This window comes from Prionailurus viverrinus, chromosome B2 (assembly GCF_022837055.1).
Source record: "Prionailurus viverrinus isolate Anna chromosome B2, UM_Priviv_1.0, whole genome shotgun sequence".
NCBI classification, from domain to species: Eukaryota; Metazoa; Chordata; class Mammalia; order Carnivora; family Felidae; genus Prionailurus; species Prionailurus viverrinus.
Window position 1 is genome coordinate 99,653,399 of NC_062565.1, and position 15,962 is coordinate 99,669,360.

A 15,962-nucleotide genomic window follows, 5' to 3' on the forward strand; every position below is an offset into this window, starting at 1 on the left:
GACAGTGCAAGCACCACGCGGGGGCTCAGACCCATGAAACTGTGAGATCATGACCTGAGCTGAAACCAAGAGTCAGACACTTAACTAACTGAGCCACCCAGATGCCCCAGCAATATTTTTTTTTTAAGTGTAGCCTTGAATACAGGTAATGGAAAAGAAGATAGAAAATTAATATGCTAGGCATCCATTCTTTTGGATTGATTTTTTTTATCATTCTGGTTTTTTTTCCCTGTACCCATTTGTAAATTATGCCCTCATTTCTGCTCTTTGATTACCCCTAGAAATTAAAACATCTGAATTAATCAATATCTTTACTTTTTACTGAACAGTGCAAGAACCTTAGGACACTGCAGTTTTATTAACATTCCACTACCCCTACTTTAGCTATTATTGTCCTGTATTTTTTTATATATATTTAAATTTCAGAAGATGGCAGTGAGTTATGCCGATTCCTGTATCTCATATGCAAAGAAATTGCCTTCTGCCTATTGTGCATACTTGATGTCCTTTAGTGAGGGGTAGCTGGTGGCAACTGCTTGCAGTTTTCGTTTGTCTTAAAAATGTTTTTATTTAACCATCTTTCTTGAAGGATCTTTTCACCAAGTTTCATTTACTTAGCTGACAGTTCTTTTCTTTCAACATATTTAAAATACTCTATTTTCTGATTTTCACTGTTACTGATAACAAGTCAGCTGTCATTGTAGCTGTTCTCTTTTCCTTGGACTGCTTTTAAGGCCCTTACCTTCTGCCCCCTTTTATTTGGGGTGTACTTTCAGGTTTTTTTTTTGTTTTTTTTTTAAAGTAGCATTCTTTTTTTTTTTTTTTCAACATTTTTATTTTTATTTTTGGGACAGAGAGAGACAGAGCATGAACGGGGTAGGGGCAGAGAGAGGGAGACACAGAATCGGAAACAGGTTCCAGGCTCTGAGCCATCAGCCCAGAGCCTGACGCGGGGCTCGAACTCACGGACCGCGAGATCGTGACCTGGCTGAAGTCGGACGCTTAACCGACTGCGCCACCCAGGAGCCCCCGTACTTTCAGTCTTTAGATTCCTTATGGGATACCCAGGTGTGGATATCTTTTTGTTTGTCCTGCTCAGAATTTGTAGAGTTTCTTTAATTGGGAATCCATTGGTTTGGAATGTGGATCTTTCAGTGTTTCTGCAGAGTTCTCAGTTCTTATTTCCACATACTATTTTAGTCCTGTTCTTCTCTTATTCTAGAACTCCAGTTAAACATATTTGTGTTCTCCAGTGTGTGACAACAATTATTTTCTGGTTAAAAATGTATTTCAATGCAGCACTATCAGATTTTTGCACTTTGGAAATCATGTAATGAACCCTATTGGGTTGCAAGAGTTGTTTGTTATTGACTTTAAAATTAAAAAAACAAAAAAGCAGACCTGGCATTCTCTCATTTCAGTCCATGACTATGTTACCTTTCCCCAATGCATTCCCTGCTTTGGCGTAGCCAACTCGAGTAAAATGAAAATTCTGCCTCTAATTTTGAGCATATTTTAAAATTTCTTTTTGGGTGATCTTACTCATACTCGTGAGCCTCAAATAGATCACCTTTTTCCTCTGCATTTGTTAAGAGCCAAACCCAAAGGATATCTTTATGTGAATTTCTATTCTTTTATGACATCCACTTAAACTTCCATCTTAGAAAGTTTACTCATTCCTACTTTTTCGGGGGAAAAAAACCTATACTATAAATTGATAAATAGTTCATAGTAATGATTAATACTTATGTTCTGCTTTATAGTTTACAAAGTGCTTTCACATTTATATTCTTATTTGTGCAACAGTAAAAAAATGTGAAAAGGACTCAGAAGTAAATACTATTTCATTTTATTCTCAAATTTGTTTGAATCAAGAGAAGATAACTTGTTCAACTTATTTGACCCATAGGGTGCCCTTCACTCACTGTACTTTAATTTTTATGGATAATTAAAATGGAATAGAAATCCTTTGTAATTCTGTGGTAATCTTAATTGCGTGCTTAATTATTACTGAACTCCTCATGGATATTAAAACAAGGTTGTGGTATTGTCCAAGTTTTTCTAATCAAATGTTGTAATTACTGACTCTTCACTTTCTGGAGGGTTGTCCAATTTGTTCTATAATTTTAGCAGGAACCAGACTGAGACCTATTTATATTTTTTATTAGTTGCCACTGTTGTACGTATAAAGAGTATTTCTTTTTAAGTTGTAATTTGAATTTAAAATTTGCCACCTCATGGTACTGCATTCAAAATAATTCAAAGTTAAAATACCCTTATTTAGAAAAATGTGATAAACTATATTATAAAGTGGTTCTAGGGTCTCCTGAGTGGCTCAGTCAGTTAAACCTCCAACTTTAGCTCAGGTCATGATCTTACAGTTCGTGGGTTCGAGCCTTGCGTCAGGCTGTGCTGACAGCTCAGAACCTAGAACCTGCTTTGGATTTTGTGTCTCCCTCTCTCTCTCTACCCCCCTCCCCACTTGTGCTGTGTGTCTCTTTCTCTCAAAAATAAATAAACTTAAAAAAAAAAAGTGGTTCTAGCAGCTGTATTCTATAAAATACATTGGGGAGGCATAAACATGGCTAAGCTTTGTTATTTTTTTAGCAGTTTATACTAGAATTAAATATTGAGAGAGACACATTTAATTTAGTTTTTATGCAGTTGAAGCCATTTGTGTATGACTTTTTAATTTTATGGTACTGAGTTTTACTATTCAACACTAGGCAGATACTATCTCTAATCAGTGAAGATTCTAGCGTGCATTTTAGGGTAATATACACTTGACCCTTGAATAAGGAAGCAGTTAGGGACACAACCCCTCCCCCACACCATCCAGTTGAAATTCTACCTATCACTTTTGACTACCCAGAAACTTTACTAATGGCCTACTGGTGACCGAAGCCTTACTGATAACGTAAATAGTCAATTAACACATACTTTGTATGGCATATGTATTATATACTATATTCTTACAATAAAGGAAGCTAGAGAAAAAATGTTATTAAGAAAATCATAAGGAAGGGGGCGCCTGGGTGGCTCAGTCAGTTGGGTGCCCAACTGTGGCTCAGGTCATGATCTTCTGGTTCCAGGGTTCAGGCCCTGCATTGGGCTCTATGCTGACAGCTCATAGCCTAAGGCCTGCTTCGGATTCTGTGTCTCCCTCTCTGCCCCTCCCCCACTTGCGTGTGCACGTGCATGCGTGCACTCACTCTCAAAGAAACATTAAAAAACAAACCAGAAGGAAGAAAAAACACACTTACAGGACTGTACTCTATTTATTGAAAAGAATCTGTATATAAGTTTAATTCTGTATTGTTCAAAGGTCAGCTGTATACGTATCATTCTTTAGATGGTCCGACATTTGAATCCCCTTCCTTGAGAGTCTTCATGTGAAGAACAGCCCTTGCTGCCCCGACCTTCAGAGCCTGAAAGCCCAGATTCTCATTCTCCTAATTCCATTTTATTTAAGTCTCAGGACAGTAACTTGGGCTCAGCAGACAAATGCAGTCATTGAAATTCTAATCTAAAGCTATTCCACAAAGAAGCAAGGAAAGAGAGTATCTTCAGTGGCAGTGGTGGCCAACATCTCGTTTCTCAGGCCACGAGTCTCAACAGCAGTGTCCAGTGGCAGCCACAGTCATTTAGTGGTGATGTTCAGTAATGGCGAACTGTTGTCCTCAGTGGACTGGCTCTGTGGTAGGATTGATTTTCAATTGTGATTCCATCTGTATACTCACCCTCACTTACGCCTATTTCCCCAAACTGATTCTCCACCCTTCTTGGCAGTTCTAAGAGAAAGGATTCAATATTGTTTAATCAGTCTGTGAGAGTTTAGCTGCTTGTGGCTAAGCACCCTGACTGATAGCCCGCCAGTGGTTTTTTTCGTTTGTTGCTAATGTGTCTCTTTAATATTGTTCATTGTGGTTACTTGAAAATTTCCCCCTTCCCATTTATTCTATTAGTATCTTGGAGTAAGCGACTTAATGTTGCTAATACTTACTTCACAGAAGTGTTGTAGGAATTACATGAGATAACGTGAGTCAGCACTAATGTTGTTAAGCCCGTTTTTTTCATAGCACTTACCCTCTTCCAGCAAACTATGTAATTCACTTAGTATATTGCTTATTATCTGTCTCCCCCACTTTCTAAGCTCCACAAGGTCAGGGAGCTTTATCTGCTTCTGCGGGCCTAGAACAATGCTTGGCACATAGGAGGCACCTAATCGATATTTGTTGAATCAATAAATGAATTTGGAGTTACCATAGTTGGTTTGTGAAGAGGCCTGTGCCCCCAACTACTCAAAGAAAATAAAATCAGTTATGAGTCCCAACATCTCCCACCGGCTCCAAACATCTATCACCCATTACCCATCCTTTGTCACCTCTGTTTCATCTCAGAGAAGGCTCTCCTCTTTTCAGAAGCTAACCTTCCAATTGTGTCCTCGATTCTTTTCCTTCCCACTTCTTCCAGGATAACCACATCATTGATTATTCCCTCATTCTTTTTTTTCCTTTCGAGTTTATTTATTTATTTATTTATTTATTTATTTATTTAGAGAGAGAATGCAAATGGGGGAGGGGCAGAGGGAGAGAGAGAGAGAATCCCATGCAAGCTCCACACTGTCAATGCAGAGGCAAATGTGGGGCTCAAAACCACGAAATCATGACCTGAGCCGAAATCAAGGGTCTGACGCTTAACCGACTGAGCCACCCGGGCACCCCTCCCCTCATTCTTTTCATGCGTTTCTCCCTACTCTCTCCTATCCTGTAGCTTATAATTGACTAAATCTCAGCTTAGTCTCTTTTTAAGGAGGGAGCTAACAAACTTAATTTTACCTTGAAAATCCTTCAATCTGGCACCCCATCTCTGCTTTATTGCCAAATGTCTTGAGAGAGTAGAAACTATTACTGTCCTCTTTTTCTAAATCCTTAATTATATCTCTGTCTCTCATGACTGCTTTTCTATCTACTCCACTACCAGAATCATTCTGGCAAAGGTTTTTTTGTGATGCAATTGCCAGATTTGGCAATCATTATTTAGCCTTAACCCTCTTTTTTTTTTTTCTTTTTTTTTTTTCTTTTTTTTTTTTTTTTAATGTTTATTTATTTTTGGGACAGAGAGAGACAGAGCATGAACGGGGGAGGGGAAGAGAGAGAGGGAGACACAGAATCGGAAACAGGCTCCAGGCTCTGAGCCATCAGCCCAGAGCCCGACGCGGGGCTCGAACTCACGGACCGTGAGATCGTGACCCGGGCTGAAGTCGGACGCTCAACCGACTGAGCCACCCAGGCGCCCCAGCCTTAACCCTCTTTAATTTCTCTATGGATTTGACTTTTCTTTCTTCAGTTTAACAAATTTATTGAACATACACTAAATTCTCTGTATTCTAGGCAGTGAGGATATAAAATCTTCGTAAAAGTCATGTGCAACAAATAATATAGTATCACAATTGCTATAAGGAATTATGTACAACATTCCTTAGGACCTTGGAAAAGCAGTTTTCCTGAGCCAAGAGGAGGAAAGGTATAAGAGAAAGTAAGATGACATATTATCAGATAATAAAGGGATATACAATAAGGAACAAAGAGTGTGACATTGCCAACAGCACAGAATAGATGCAAGTACTTGATATTTTTAAAAATCAGTAATTTGTCTAATATGGCAAAAGTGGGAGTGTATTAAACCAGATAAGGAGGTATTAGAATAGATAAGATATGATGGAGTCTGTGCTAGAACAGTGGAGACAGGGATGTGGAGAGGGACTGTAGAAGCGGAGTTGTTGGAGAAATATTTCAGAAACGGAATCAAGATTCTGTGCCTTATTTGTTAGTGAGTGAAGGTAGAGACATGGCAGATTGAGATGTGTTTTGGACACAAAGTGTTTGATGTTATGGAACATCCATATAATGCAGTTCGGTAAGCAGTTGCATATATGGATCCAGAGGCGAAGCGTGTGGTCAAGGTTGCAGATAAAAATCTAAGGTGGAGATAGAAGTCATGAGAAAGACAAGAGAAGGTAAAGATACAGTTTTGAAACTAGAGAGGATGGAAGTTTAAGGGAGTCATATTTGAAGAACTCTATCTCTGAGAAGTAGAAAAACTAAGTTGGCTGCTTTGGGTGAGGGTTGCTTTAGAAGTGGTAAAATTTTGGAATAATAATTGTGTGCCTACAGTATTATTTTCTTTGGTCAGTTTCCTAGTCTTTGTCATTAGTCATTCTAAGTCTCCCAGATCTTCATTTGTCAGCAGCATTGCTTCTTCTGCAGCATCATTCACCCTTAAAAATTTTTTTTTTTAATATTTATTTATTTTTGAGAGAGAGCGACAGCGTGTGAGCAGGGCAGGAGCAGAGAGAGAGGGAGACATAGAATCCGAAACAGGCTCCAGGCTCTGAGCTGTCAGCACAGAGCAGGGCTCAAACTCACGAACTGTGAGATCATGACCTGAGCCGAAGTCGGACACTCAACCAGTGTCTGAGCCACCCAGGCACCCTTTTGATATCTCACCTTTAAAAAAAATTTTTCAGGGGCATCTGGGTAGCTCAGTCAATTAAGCATCCAACTCTTGATTTCCATTCAATCATGATCTCACGTTGAGGATTGAGCACTGTGGCGGCCCGTGCACTGACAGTGCCGAGCCTGCTTAGGATTCTCTTTCCCTCTCTCTGTCTGCCCTTCCCTTGTGTGCACATGCACATACATGCTCTCTCTCTCTCTCTCTCTCTCTCTCAAAATAAATAAACATTAAAAATGTTTTTTGATTATTACTTTGAGTTGTGTTATGCATTGTGTTGACAGATGTATGTCACATCAGCAAAAGACCAACAGAATAAAGATGGTGATGTGATAGGGATAATTTTAGGGTTTGAAGATACATTTGTGCATTCAAAATCCAGACAATAAATAAACATGTCAGATGATGAAAAATATAATGGAGAAAAATAAAGCAAAGTAAGAGGAAAGTGGAAAAACTGAGCAGGGACTTGAAAAAGAGAGAGACCAATCATGTGAATATCCAGGGAAAGAACATTCCAAGAAAAGGGAACAGTACATGCAGAGACCCTGAGGCAGGATTGTCCTCTGGTGAATTCTAGGAATAGCAAAGGAGCCAGTGAGGCTGGAATTAATGAGCATCGGCACAGGACTAGATGAATACAGAAGTTTATGGAGGCGAGTGGGGGTACAGATCATTCTGGGATCTCAGGGGGAGGATAATTCTCAACCAATTAGATTCAAACATCCTCATTTTGTAATAGTAATTTTGTAATTCCACTTTACTGAAGTATAATCACAGATGATATGTAACTTTCTTAAAAATTTTTAAATATAACTTGAGTACCATAAGTAAAGGAAAGGTATTTATTACCTGTTTAAAGTGTAAATTAAACACGTATGAACAGCACATTTTTAATATGTAAATAATCAGGCAGAACAATACAGGAAGACAAAAATGCCTTGTAACACTACCTAGGGGAACCATACTTAGCTTCTGAGAACAACTGGTAATGAGCCTTTACACCTTTATTAGGCTTTTACTCTGAGTGGAGAAGCTACCTGAGGGTTTAGAGCAGGAGTAACATAATCTAATATTTTTTAAAAATCTCACAGCTCCTGCATGGAGTGAGGCTGTGAGTGGACAAGGGTAGGAGCAGGGAGCCCATTTCAGAGACTATTGCAATAATCCAGGTGCGAGTTGATAAACTGGGTTGTGAGATGTCCATGAAAGAGGACTTGAGAAGTTGTTGAACTCTAGATGTGTGTAGAAGATAGAGGATCTGCTGATGAATTGGAGGTACAATGTAAGAGAAAGAGGAATCAAGGATAACTCCAGGAGTTTTTGTGCGAGCAGACGTAAGGCTGGAAGAAGTCATTGGGAAGGGGTGACCAGAAGTTCACTTTTGGATATATCAAGTTTGAGATGTCCATTAGGCATCCTGGGAGAAAAGATGTTGAGTTAAAGGTCACATACACAAGTCTTTAGAGTTCAGAGGAGAGGTCCAGACTAGAGATGCCAATTTGGGAATTACAGTATTTGTAAGTGTTGGGGTTACACAAAATAGAGATCACCAGTGATTCTCTGGTGGACATGAGATTTTTGTGTTTGTTAAAGCTAGGGGATGAATTTAAGACGGTTGAAACATTGGCATAGAGTGTAAGATTTAGATTTAGAATGTTAGGGTCCTGCCACTTCTTCAGTCCTGAACTATGTGCCATCTGGGTATAGCTAATAAGGTTTGGTGAATAAAGGAGTTATCCTGAATTTGGAACTGGAGGTTTTGAGTTCATAAAAAAAGAGGAGTTGGACTCTCTTAATTTAAGTCTTTGAGTAGCTTATTAGCTTATTTGGAAAAGTTTTTAATATGTTCAGATGAGACAAAGTATTTTGAAAGGAGAAAAATTTTGTTATGCATTCTAACTTCTATACCTATATACATTACTTCTATTAGTCCTTGATTGTTAGAAATATTAATCATATGGTACTCGTGTAATAATCATAAAATTAGTGTTAAGCTGGCTAGTATGATCTTAATGTAGTTTCTAAAATAAAATCTTTATCTGTCAGATCTTTAACGTTCATTTGGTTTTCTTCTAGGAAGATTTGGAGACCGGAGTTCACCTTGACCCTGCAGTCAAAGAGGTTCAGTATAATCCTACCTATGAGACCATGTTTGCTCCTGAGGTGAGAAAACATTATATTTAAGATTCTGCCTTAAAAAAAAAAAAAAAAAAAAAAAAGATTCTGCCTTTTGCTAATGCATTTGAATTATACATAGGTAGATAAACAGTGAGTTTTTTGGAGTTTTCTCACAAGAATATACATTTAAACTTTCAAAAACCATGTCTTGTTATGTGTCAATTATATCTCAATTTTTTAAAAAAAGAAATTGTACCTTTAAAAATGTGCTAATGTTTATCTGCCAACATACAACTATCTGATAGAATGGAACTCTGTCTTTTGAAAAAAGACATTTTGAAATGTTTGGTTCTTAGATGTGAACGTAGTTAACATCTTCCTCAGTATTGTTAAGGGAGTATTATAAATTAACCATAAGGGAAAAAGAACTTGTTTTATTAGCATCATCAGTGCGGAGTGTATTATGAAACATCTGGTTACAAATGCTCCTGTGATGAATGCAAAAAAGGGGTGCCGTGCTAATGTGTTCACTGCTCAGAAGTAGTCACCGGGTGTATTGCTTGCTCTGTGTGAGACATCTTATGATGGTGGTGGTGGTGGTGATGATGATGATTAATGCTGATGGAAGCACAAAGAAGATAGGGGGAAAAAGGCAAAAAAAGAAAAAAAGAAAAGAAAAGAAAAGAAAAGAAAAAAGAAAAGAAGGAAGGAAGGAAGGAAAACAGTGAAAACTGTCCATTTAGGAAAGTCTTTGTAGAAGAATGAAGTTTATAGTATTTTGTTTTCAAAAAGGGAAAGAATGCTTGGCTGAGAAAATGGAGATGCCAGAAAATGGTCATTATAAAACAAAAAAGTAAGCCTTCAGTAGCAGGATCTGTAAGAAGCGCTTTAAAATGGGGGTGAGGAGCCATATTTTATTGCAGCTGAATGAAGAAAGAGGTACTTTTTAATACTTTTTGGTTTTGAGCACACAGTCATTGTCCTTTTTTTGATAAAGCAGTCATAAAGCTGTTTTATATAATCTGCCTGCTCAGGTTTCTGTAGTCACTTGAAATATGGCGAGTGAAAAATGTAGCACAGCTGATGATGTCAGTGCTAGCATTTAGACATCCCTGTAGCGGTTCTCCGGCTGTCCAGTTAGCAGAAATCCCATGCTCATATTCTGAGACTGCAGCACATTTTAAATTTTATTATATTATTTCTTAAGTCCTTCTAGCCTGTTGAACCTATAGACTTTCATATCCCTTGGCACCACTTTAGCTGGCACGGTGAAGAAAGGTTGTATGTTACATATATGCTTCATGATTTTTTTAAATGAAAAGTACTTCAATAAAATAGGGCCACTAAATTCAGGAAGTGAGAAAGTTTGGAAGTAGTGTGTGTGTGTGTGTGTGTGTGTGTGTGTGTGTGCGCACGCACGCGCACATGCGCGCCTGTGACCTTCCTATGTCAGTGCATTTTATATGAAGTCTCTTTCTCTTAAATGTTTCGGTCCTGTGCATAACTAATACATTGCTGTGTGATTACTGTTTTCAAAATTTAAAATATGAAGTTGTTTTTTTTTGGTGATATTGATGAGGCATTAGGCGTATCATTGTCTTTGTGAGATTACCAATCCTTTAATTATCTGTTCTTTTTTTTCTTGTTTTAGGGAACCTCCCATTCAATATATAAATTAGTTTATGTTACAAACACTGATGCTTGTCACCAGTTTGAGAAAGGAGTGATGAGAGGGAAAAGTGAAGAAAAATTACAATTTTTCCTGGTTGCCAAATGAATTGTCTGTTACATAATAGATAATTAACTTAGACTTTTATGACTGGGATCTGTGTAATTTGCAAAGTATGGAAAGGTGTCACCAGGAACTTTGCTGGATGAATTCAAGTTCCCATATTTTGAGAATCCATTGTTAGAAACAAGTTATAACCCCTCTCCTCAAGCTACTGTTTACCAGAGAGGATATGCTTTGTGTTATTTTAAAAGATAGAATGCTTGCTTCGGCAGCACGTACACTAAAACGATAGAGACCAGATTGTTTCCTAGAATGCCTAAAGTCCTATTCAGGTTAAAGGAGAGATTGTGTCTGGTTGTAAAGATAAGAAAAAGTTTCATGGAGAAAGTAGTATTTAAAATAATAAATGGCTGGGGCACCTGGGTGGCTCAGTCGGTTAAGCGTCCGAACTTCAGCTCGGTTCCATGAGTCCGAGCCCTACGTCGGGCTTTGTGCCGACAGCTCAGAGCCTGGAGCCTGCTTCAGATTCAGTGTCTCCCTCTCTCTCTGCCCCTCCCCTGCTTACACTCTGTCTCTCTCTCAAAAATAAAATAAAAACATAAAAAAAACATAAACAGTAAATGGCAAGATTTCATTCTTTTTGATCACCAAGTAGCATTCCATTTTATATACCGCATCTTCTTTATCCATTCATCAGTCGATGGATGTTTGTGTGTTTACCATAGTTTGGCTATTGTTGAGAGGTGCCACTATAAACACTGGGGTGCATGTACCCCTTGAAATCAGCATTTGCAACAAAGTGGGTAGAACTAGAGTGTGTTATGCTAAGCAAAATAAGTCAGTCAGAGAAAGACAAATATATGAATTCACTCATGTAGAATTTAAGAAACACAACAGATGAACATAGGGGAAGGGAAGGAAAAATAACATAACAGAGGGAGGGAAACCATAGGAGACTCTTAAATACAGAGAGAACAAACTGAGGGTTGGTGGGTGGGGGGATGGGCTAAATGGGCATTAAGGAGGGCACTTGTTGGGATGAGCACTAGGTATTATATGTAAGTGATGAATGTCTAAATTCTACTCCTGAAACCAGTACTCCACTGTATGTTAATTAACTTGAATTTAAATAAATAAATTTAAAAGTAAATTAATTTAAAAAAAAAACACTTGAATTTAAAATAAACAGTAAAGTCCCAGTTAAGAACATGAGATTTGGGGTTAAATGTACTGCTTATTAGCTTTGGTGTGACCCTGGGTTACCTTAGTTTTCTCAAGGGTAAAATGAAGATAATTTCTACCTTACCAAGTTATATGGATACACATACTAATGTATGATATGCCTAGGAAACTCTGGCACAGAGTAAGCATTTAATAAATAGCAGCCCTTACTGTTATTTATGTTACTATTACTGGCATTGATGGCTAGAAAGGCTTTTATGAGGAAAGATTCCAGGCAGAAGAGAGTAGCATTAGCCAAATTATAAAAGATTTAAAGAACAGGAAGGAATACTTTAGTCATTGTCAGTTGGGGAGAACAGAGAGGTAAGATTAGAGTGATAGTTTGCATGGTGTTGCACAGGGTTCTGGCCAATGTAAACAGTTTGGTCTTGATTTAATAGATGATACATAGATCTTTAAAGTTCTTATTAAAGCGGCATAATTAAAGCTGAATTTTTAGGAAGGTTAATTTGGTAAGGATTTGCATGATGGAAAAGAGTGGTCATAGAAATAAAACTACCATTTCTTACTGTATCCTGCATCCCTGAGAGATTTATATAGTTGTATACCTCATCTCCTTTAGTCTTTACAATAACCCATGTTATTATTAGTACTCTAATCCCTATTTTATAGGGAGGAAACCAAGTCTCAGGGTTTACTGTCAGCAGGTAATGTATTTGGGGATGTGAGTTCACATCACTCTTCACAATTGCTCTGTGGCTGGAAGACCTGTTTGTAGACCGTTGCAGAGTTTGCACATTATACCCCTACGTCTTGGATTTTGCTAGTTCAGTAAATTAACTGAATTGACTACTTTATTTTATAAAATATTATTTTTCCCTCCCAACCGAGGACTTTTCCTAAGTGGTCTAACCTAGTATCTGGATAAGCTTTCTCAAATTATAGATAGAACTTGAAGATACAATAGCCGTTGCTTTAGTCTACTGATTTTCTTCATTTCACTCAATCCTTTTTGGATCTACTTAGAGAAAAATGTACTTGTTAGCTTTCCTAGACTCATATAAAACCTGTAAGTTTCAGGGAGATTTTCAGATTTAAAATAATAGTACTTTGGGGCGCCTGGGTGGCTCAGTCGGTTAAGCGTCCGACTTCAGCTCAGGTCATGATCTTGCGGTTCGTGATTTCAAGCCCCGCGTCGGGCTCTGTGCTGACGGCTCAGAACTTGGAGCCTGTTTCAGATTCTGTGTCTCCCTCTCTCTCTCTCACCCTCCCCCGTTCATGCTCTTGTCTCTCTCTGTCTCAAAAATAAATAAACGTTAAAAAAATTTTTTTTAAATAAAATAAAATAATAGTACTTTTAGGAATAGAAAAACATCAAAGTTAAACGGAAAAAAAAGTTCCTAGTTTATATTAGAAATCTGGCCATAAGGGCTGCTATAAATATTAATGTTGGAATGAACTTTAGAACAGTTCAGCTCTTTTATTTCATAGATGAGGAAACTGAGGCCCAAGGTCATAGAACCCATACTAGTAAAAGATGTTGTTTTAGTAATAAACTCTGCTTATGTCTTACATGATTGAGGTATTCTCCCAATAAAAACGAATTGTGGTGATCTTTTCCAAATTTGTGGAAAATAATTAAGTTAATCAACAGGATCTTCTCACCTTAAAGTTTGTTTCTAAATGTTTAACCATTGATGGCTACAGTAAACATTAATGAAAAACTTACCAGAAATCTAAGTATAATATGATTATTACTGGTTCAATAACTTGGGGGGGGTGTTCTGTATGTGAATTTATGATTATGATTTCACAGTCAGTTTTTACTAGTGTAAATTTTCTTAATACCTGTGATGTAATGCTATACTGCTAAGACACTGACCCTCAAGTACTGTACCTCCTGAAGACTTTGGAGAACCACTGCGTTACGATACACAGATTTCTTAGATTTATCTACCCGCATCTTAACGAATTAAAAATGCTTTTCTCCTACTTTATAAATAAATCACTACTTCACTCAGGTGAAACATATAAGCATACTTAGGAACAACATCCTAAGATGTAGTGATCTGAATTATGAATTAATACTTAAATGTGTATATTTTATATGGGAGATTAAGATTATAACTGACTGTGGTGTACTTCAGTATGGTCTTAGCTAAAAACCGCTAAATACTCATACCTAATGAACTTAAATGTATTTTTAAAATCTCTCAAATGTATTTTAAATTCTCTCAAACTCACATCCCCAAGATCAAGAGTCACATGGTCCACCAACTGAGCCAAGTGCTCCTATACTTTGTTTTGTTTCTTAATGGTTAACCCAGAATTAATACAAATGCATATTCACAGAGACCAGGAACATCTGGGACACATAATTTTTAAGGAATTGAGAAGAGCTGACTTCTGCTGAGTAACATTTCTCTTCTTTTCTTTGTTGGCATTTATTTAATATCTTTAAGGTCAGTTCCAGTAGCTGCTGTTAACCAGGCAGTTGGGGTGAGCCAGAAGTAGAGAGATCCTCCCCCAACCCAGCTTCCTATAGCATTAGAAGATTTTTTTGTTGTCTCCAGCTTAAACATCTATAAAACATAGCACATTTAAATTTTTAGACTGCTTTAGAAATAGCACCAATATAAGATACGTGTAACTGTAATCTGTGGATCTGTATTCATATAGAAATCAAAGTTCCTTAACACTGAGAATTTTTCTTTAAAAGATAGAGTTGATTTGATATATATGGCCAGAAGAATTGTTCTTTTTTTTTTTGTAAAATCTTAATAAAATAAGACTATGGAAATTGTATTTTCCTTTTTCAAATGGAAATTATAAATGTAATGGTTAACTTATTATATGAGTAACAAGATCAATGGAGATATTTATCATTTTAGATCCTCCCTCCCCCCAGAAATATCAGATACTGCTTTGTGGATGATAGCTGACTATATTAGGTAGAACATCTAGGAAACTTAAATCACTTTATTATCCTTATTCTTATGGATGTTCCTTGTTTTTGTAATAAATTTCATGACAAAGTTACTATAACTGCCAGCATTCAGTAGTCTAGATTTTTTTTCTCCCTTATGTAAGGAGGAACTAATATGGGCTGTGAAATCTTGCACTCTCCTTTATTATAAATTCAGAATGAATAGTAATAAAAGTTTTGTATGTAAATCAAATATTTTTAAATTGAATCACTTTAAACATAGAAATGGAAGCTATCAATATAAAAGAATATTGTAGTAATGCATTTTCTTCTAAAGCAGAAAAAAACATAAAGCAAATGTAACATCATTTAAATTCAGATTTTTGTGCATAGTATAATATTGATATCTAGAGAAGGCAGCATTCTCCTTAAGAGAAGACCAATAACTTATATTTATGGCTCTGGAAATATATCACAGGAATGGTGGTTTCTAATGGTAGTGACTTAAGGTGTTCTGACGCTGAAATACTTTATCATGAAGACCTTCCAGACTTTAAATAAGAATATCTTGTCTAACCCCACTATTTCCAAAGTGGGAAGTTCATTTCATTGTTTATTTTAAAACAAACAAAAAAATACAGAGTTGGATTTTTCCATTACCATTAAATAAATATTATTAAGTTAATAGTGCTTGACATAATCTGATACTTTTTTTTACCATTTTTTTAAACGTTAGTATGATTGTACATTTAAGGAATGTTATGATACAGTAGAATCCTAGACTAGAGTTTGTTCTAACCTTGGTTCTACCAATTAATAATAAAACTATTGACTCTGGGGCAGATAAAATATATCATCTTTAGCCTTTTTTCTTCATTTCTAACATGAGAAGGAGAATACCTCTCTAACTTTCCAGGATCTTTGTACAAATCAAATTAAATAACATTTGGAAACCATTATGGAAACTCAAAGCATTATAAACAGATGATAATGTACTATTTTGTGTAAGACTTTCATAGTGTGACTTCTCAGAGTAATTTTATTTCATTTGCAATATCTTTTTCGAGGGATTTCTTCAAGCATTTTACTTTTATTGTCTTTTTCCTATTCTCTGACCCCAGTGGGGTTCTGATTAATCTTTCACTTCATTAATGCTTTCAGTATGTCATGCATGATGGTAAGTATTGAGGATTTTAAGTCTCTACCTTTGAAGAACTCATAATCTAGTAGAGAAGAAACATGTATTTTTAAAATTACATCATGGTACCATTATTGATATACCAAAAATCATCTTTATAAATTTAAAAAAAAAAAGTCACCCCAAATCCCCCAGTCACCCCAAATCCCCCAAATCGTTGGACAAAAATATAGTAACTCAATCATCAAGAGCAGCATTGTCCAATAGAACTTCCTGCAATGAAGGAAATGTAGTAGCCAATAACCACATGTGACTGTTGAGCACATGAAGTCTGGCTAGTGTGACCG

At 36.7% G+C, this 15,962-nt stretch overlaps 2 protein-coding genes across 4 annotated transcripts in view; one reads left to right on the forward strand and one right to left on the reverse strand.

Annotated features, from left to right (window-relative positions):
• CDC40 (cell division cycle 40) overlaps positions 1 to 15,962 on the forward strand; it is a 60,828-nt gene that overhangs the window by 5,352 nt on the left and 39,514 nt on the right. The window contains exon 2 of the mRNA XM_047858737.1: positions 8,596 to 8,682. Within this exon, the coding sequence (XP_047714693.1) occupies positions 8,596 to 8,682 (87 nt within the window). The remainder of the gene's footprint in view (positions 1 to 8,595; positions 8,683 to 15,962) is intronic.
• Positions 1 to 15,962, reverse strand: part of METTL24 (methyltransferase like 24) — a 172,766-nt gene that overhangs the window by 5,165 nt on the left and 151,639 nt on the right. Inside the window, exon 6 of one of the 3 annotated variants that reach the window (XM_047858745.1) lies at positions 3,304 to 3,694. The exons of 1 other annotated variant lie outside the window; for it this stretch is intronic. In XM_047858745.1, the coding sequence (XP_047714701.1) occupies positions 3,641 to 3,694 (54 nt within the window). In that variant the 3' untranslated portion in view covers positions 3,304 to 3,640. Of the gene's footprint in view, positions 1 to 3,303; positions 3,792 to 15,962 lie in introns of those variants that run through there. One more of the 3 variants, XM_047858746.1, reaches the window with a different exon arrangement.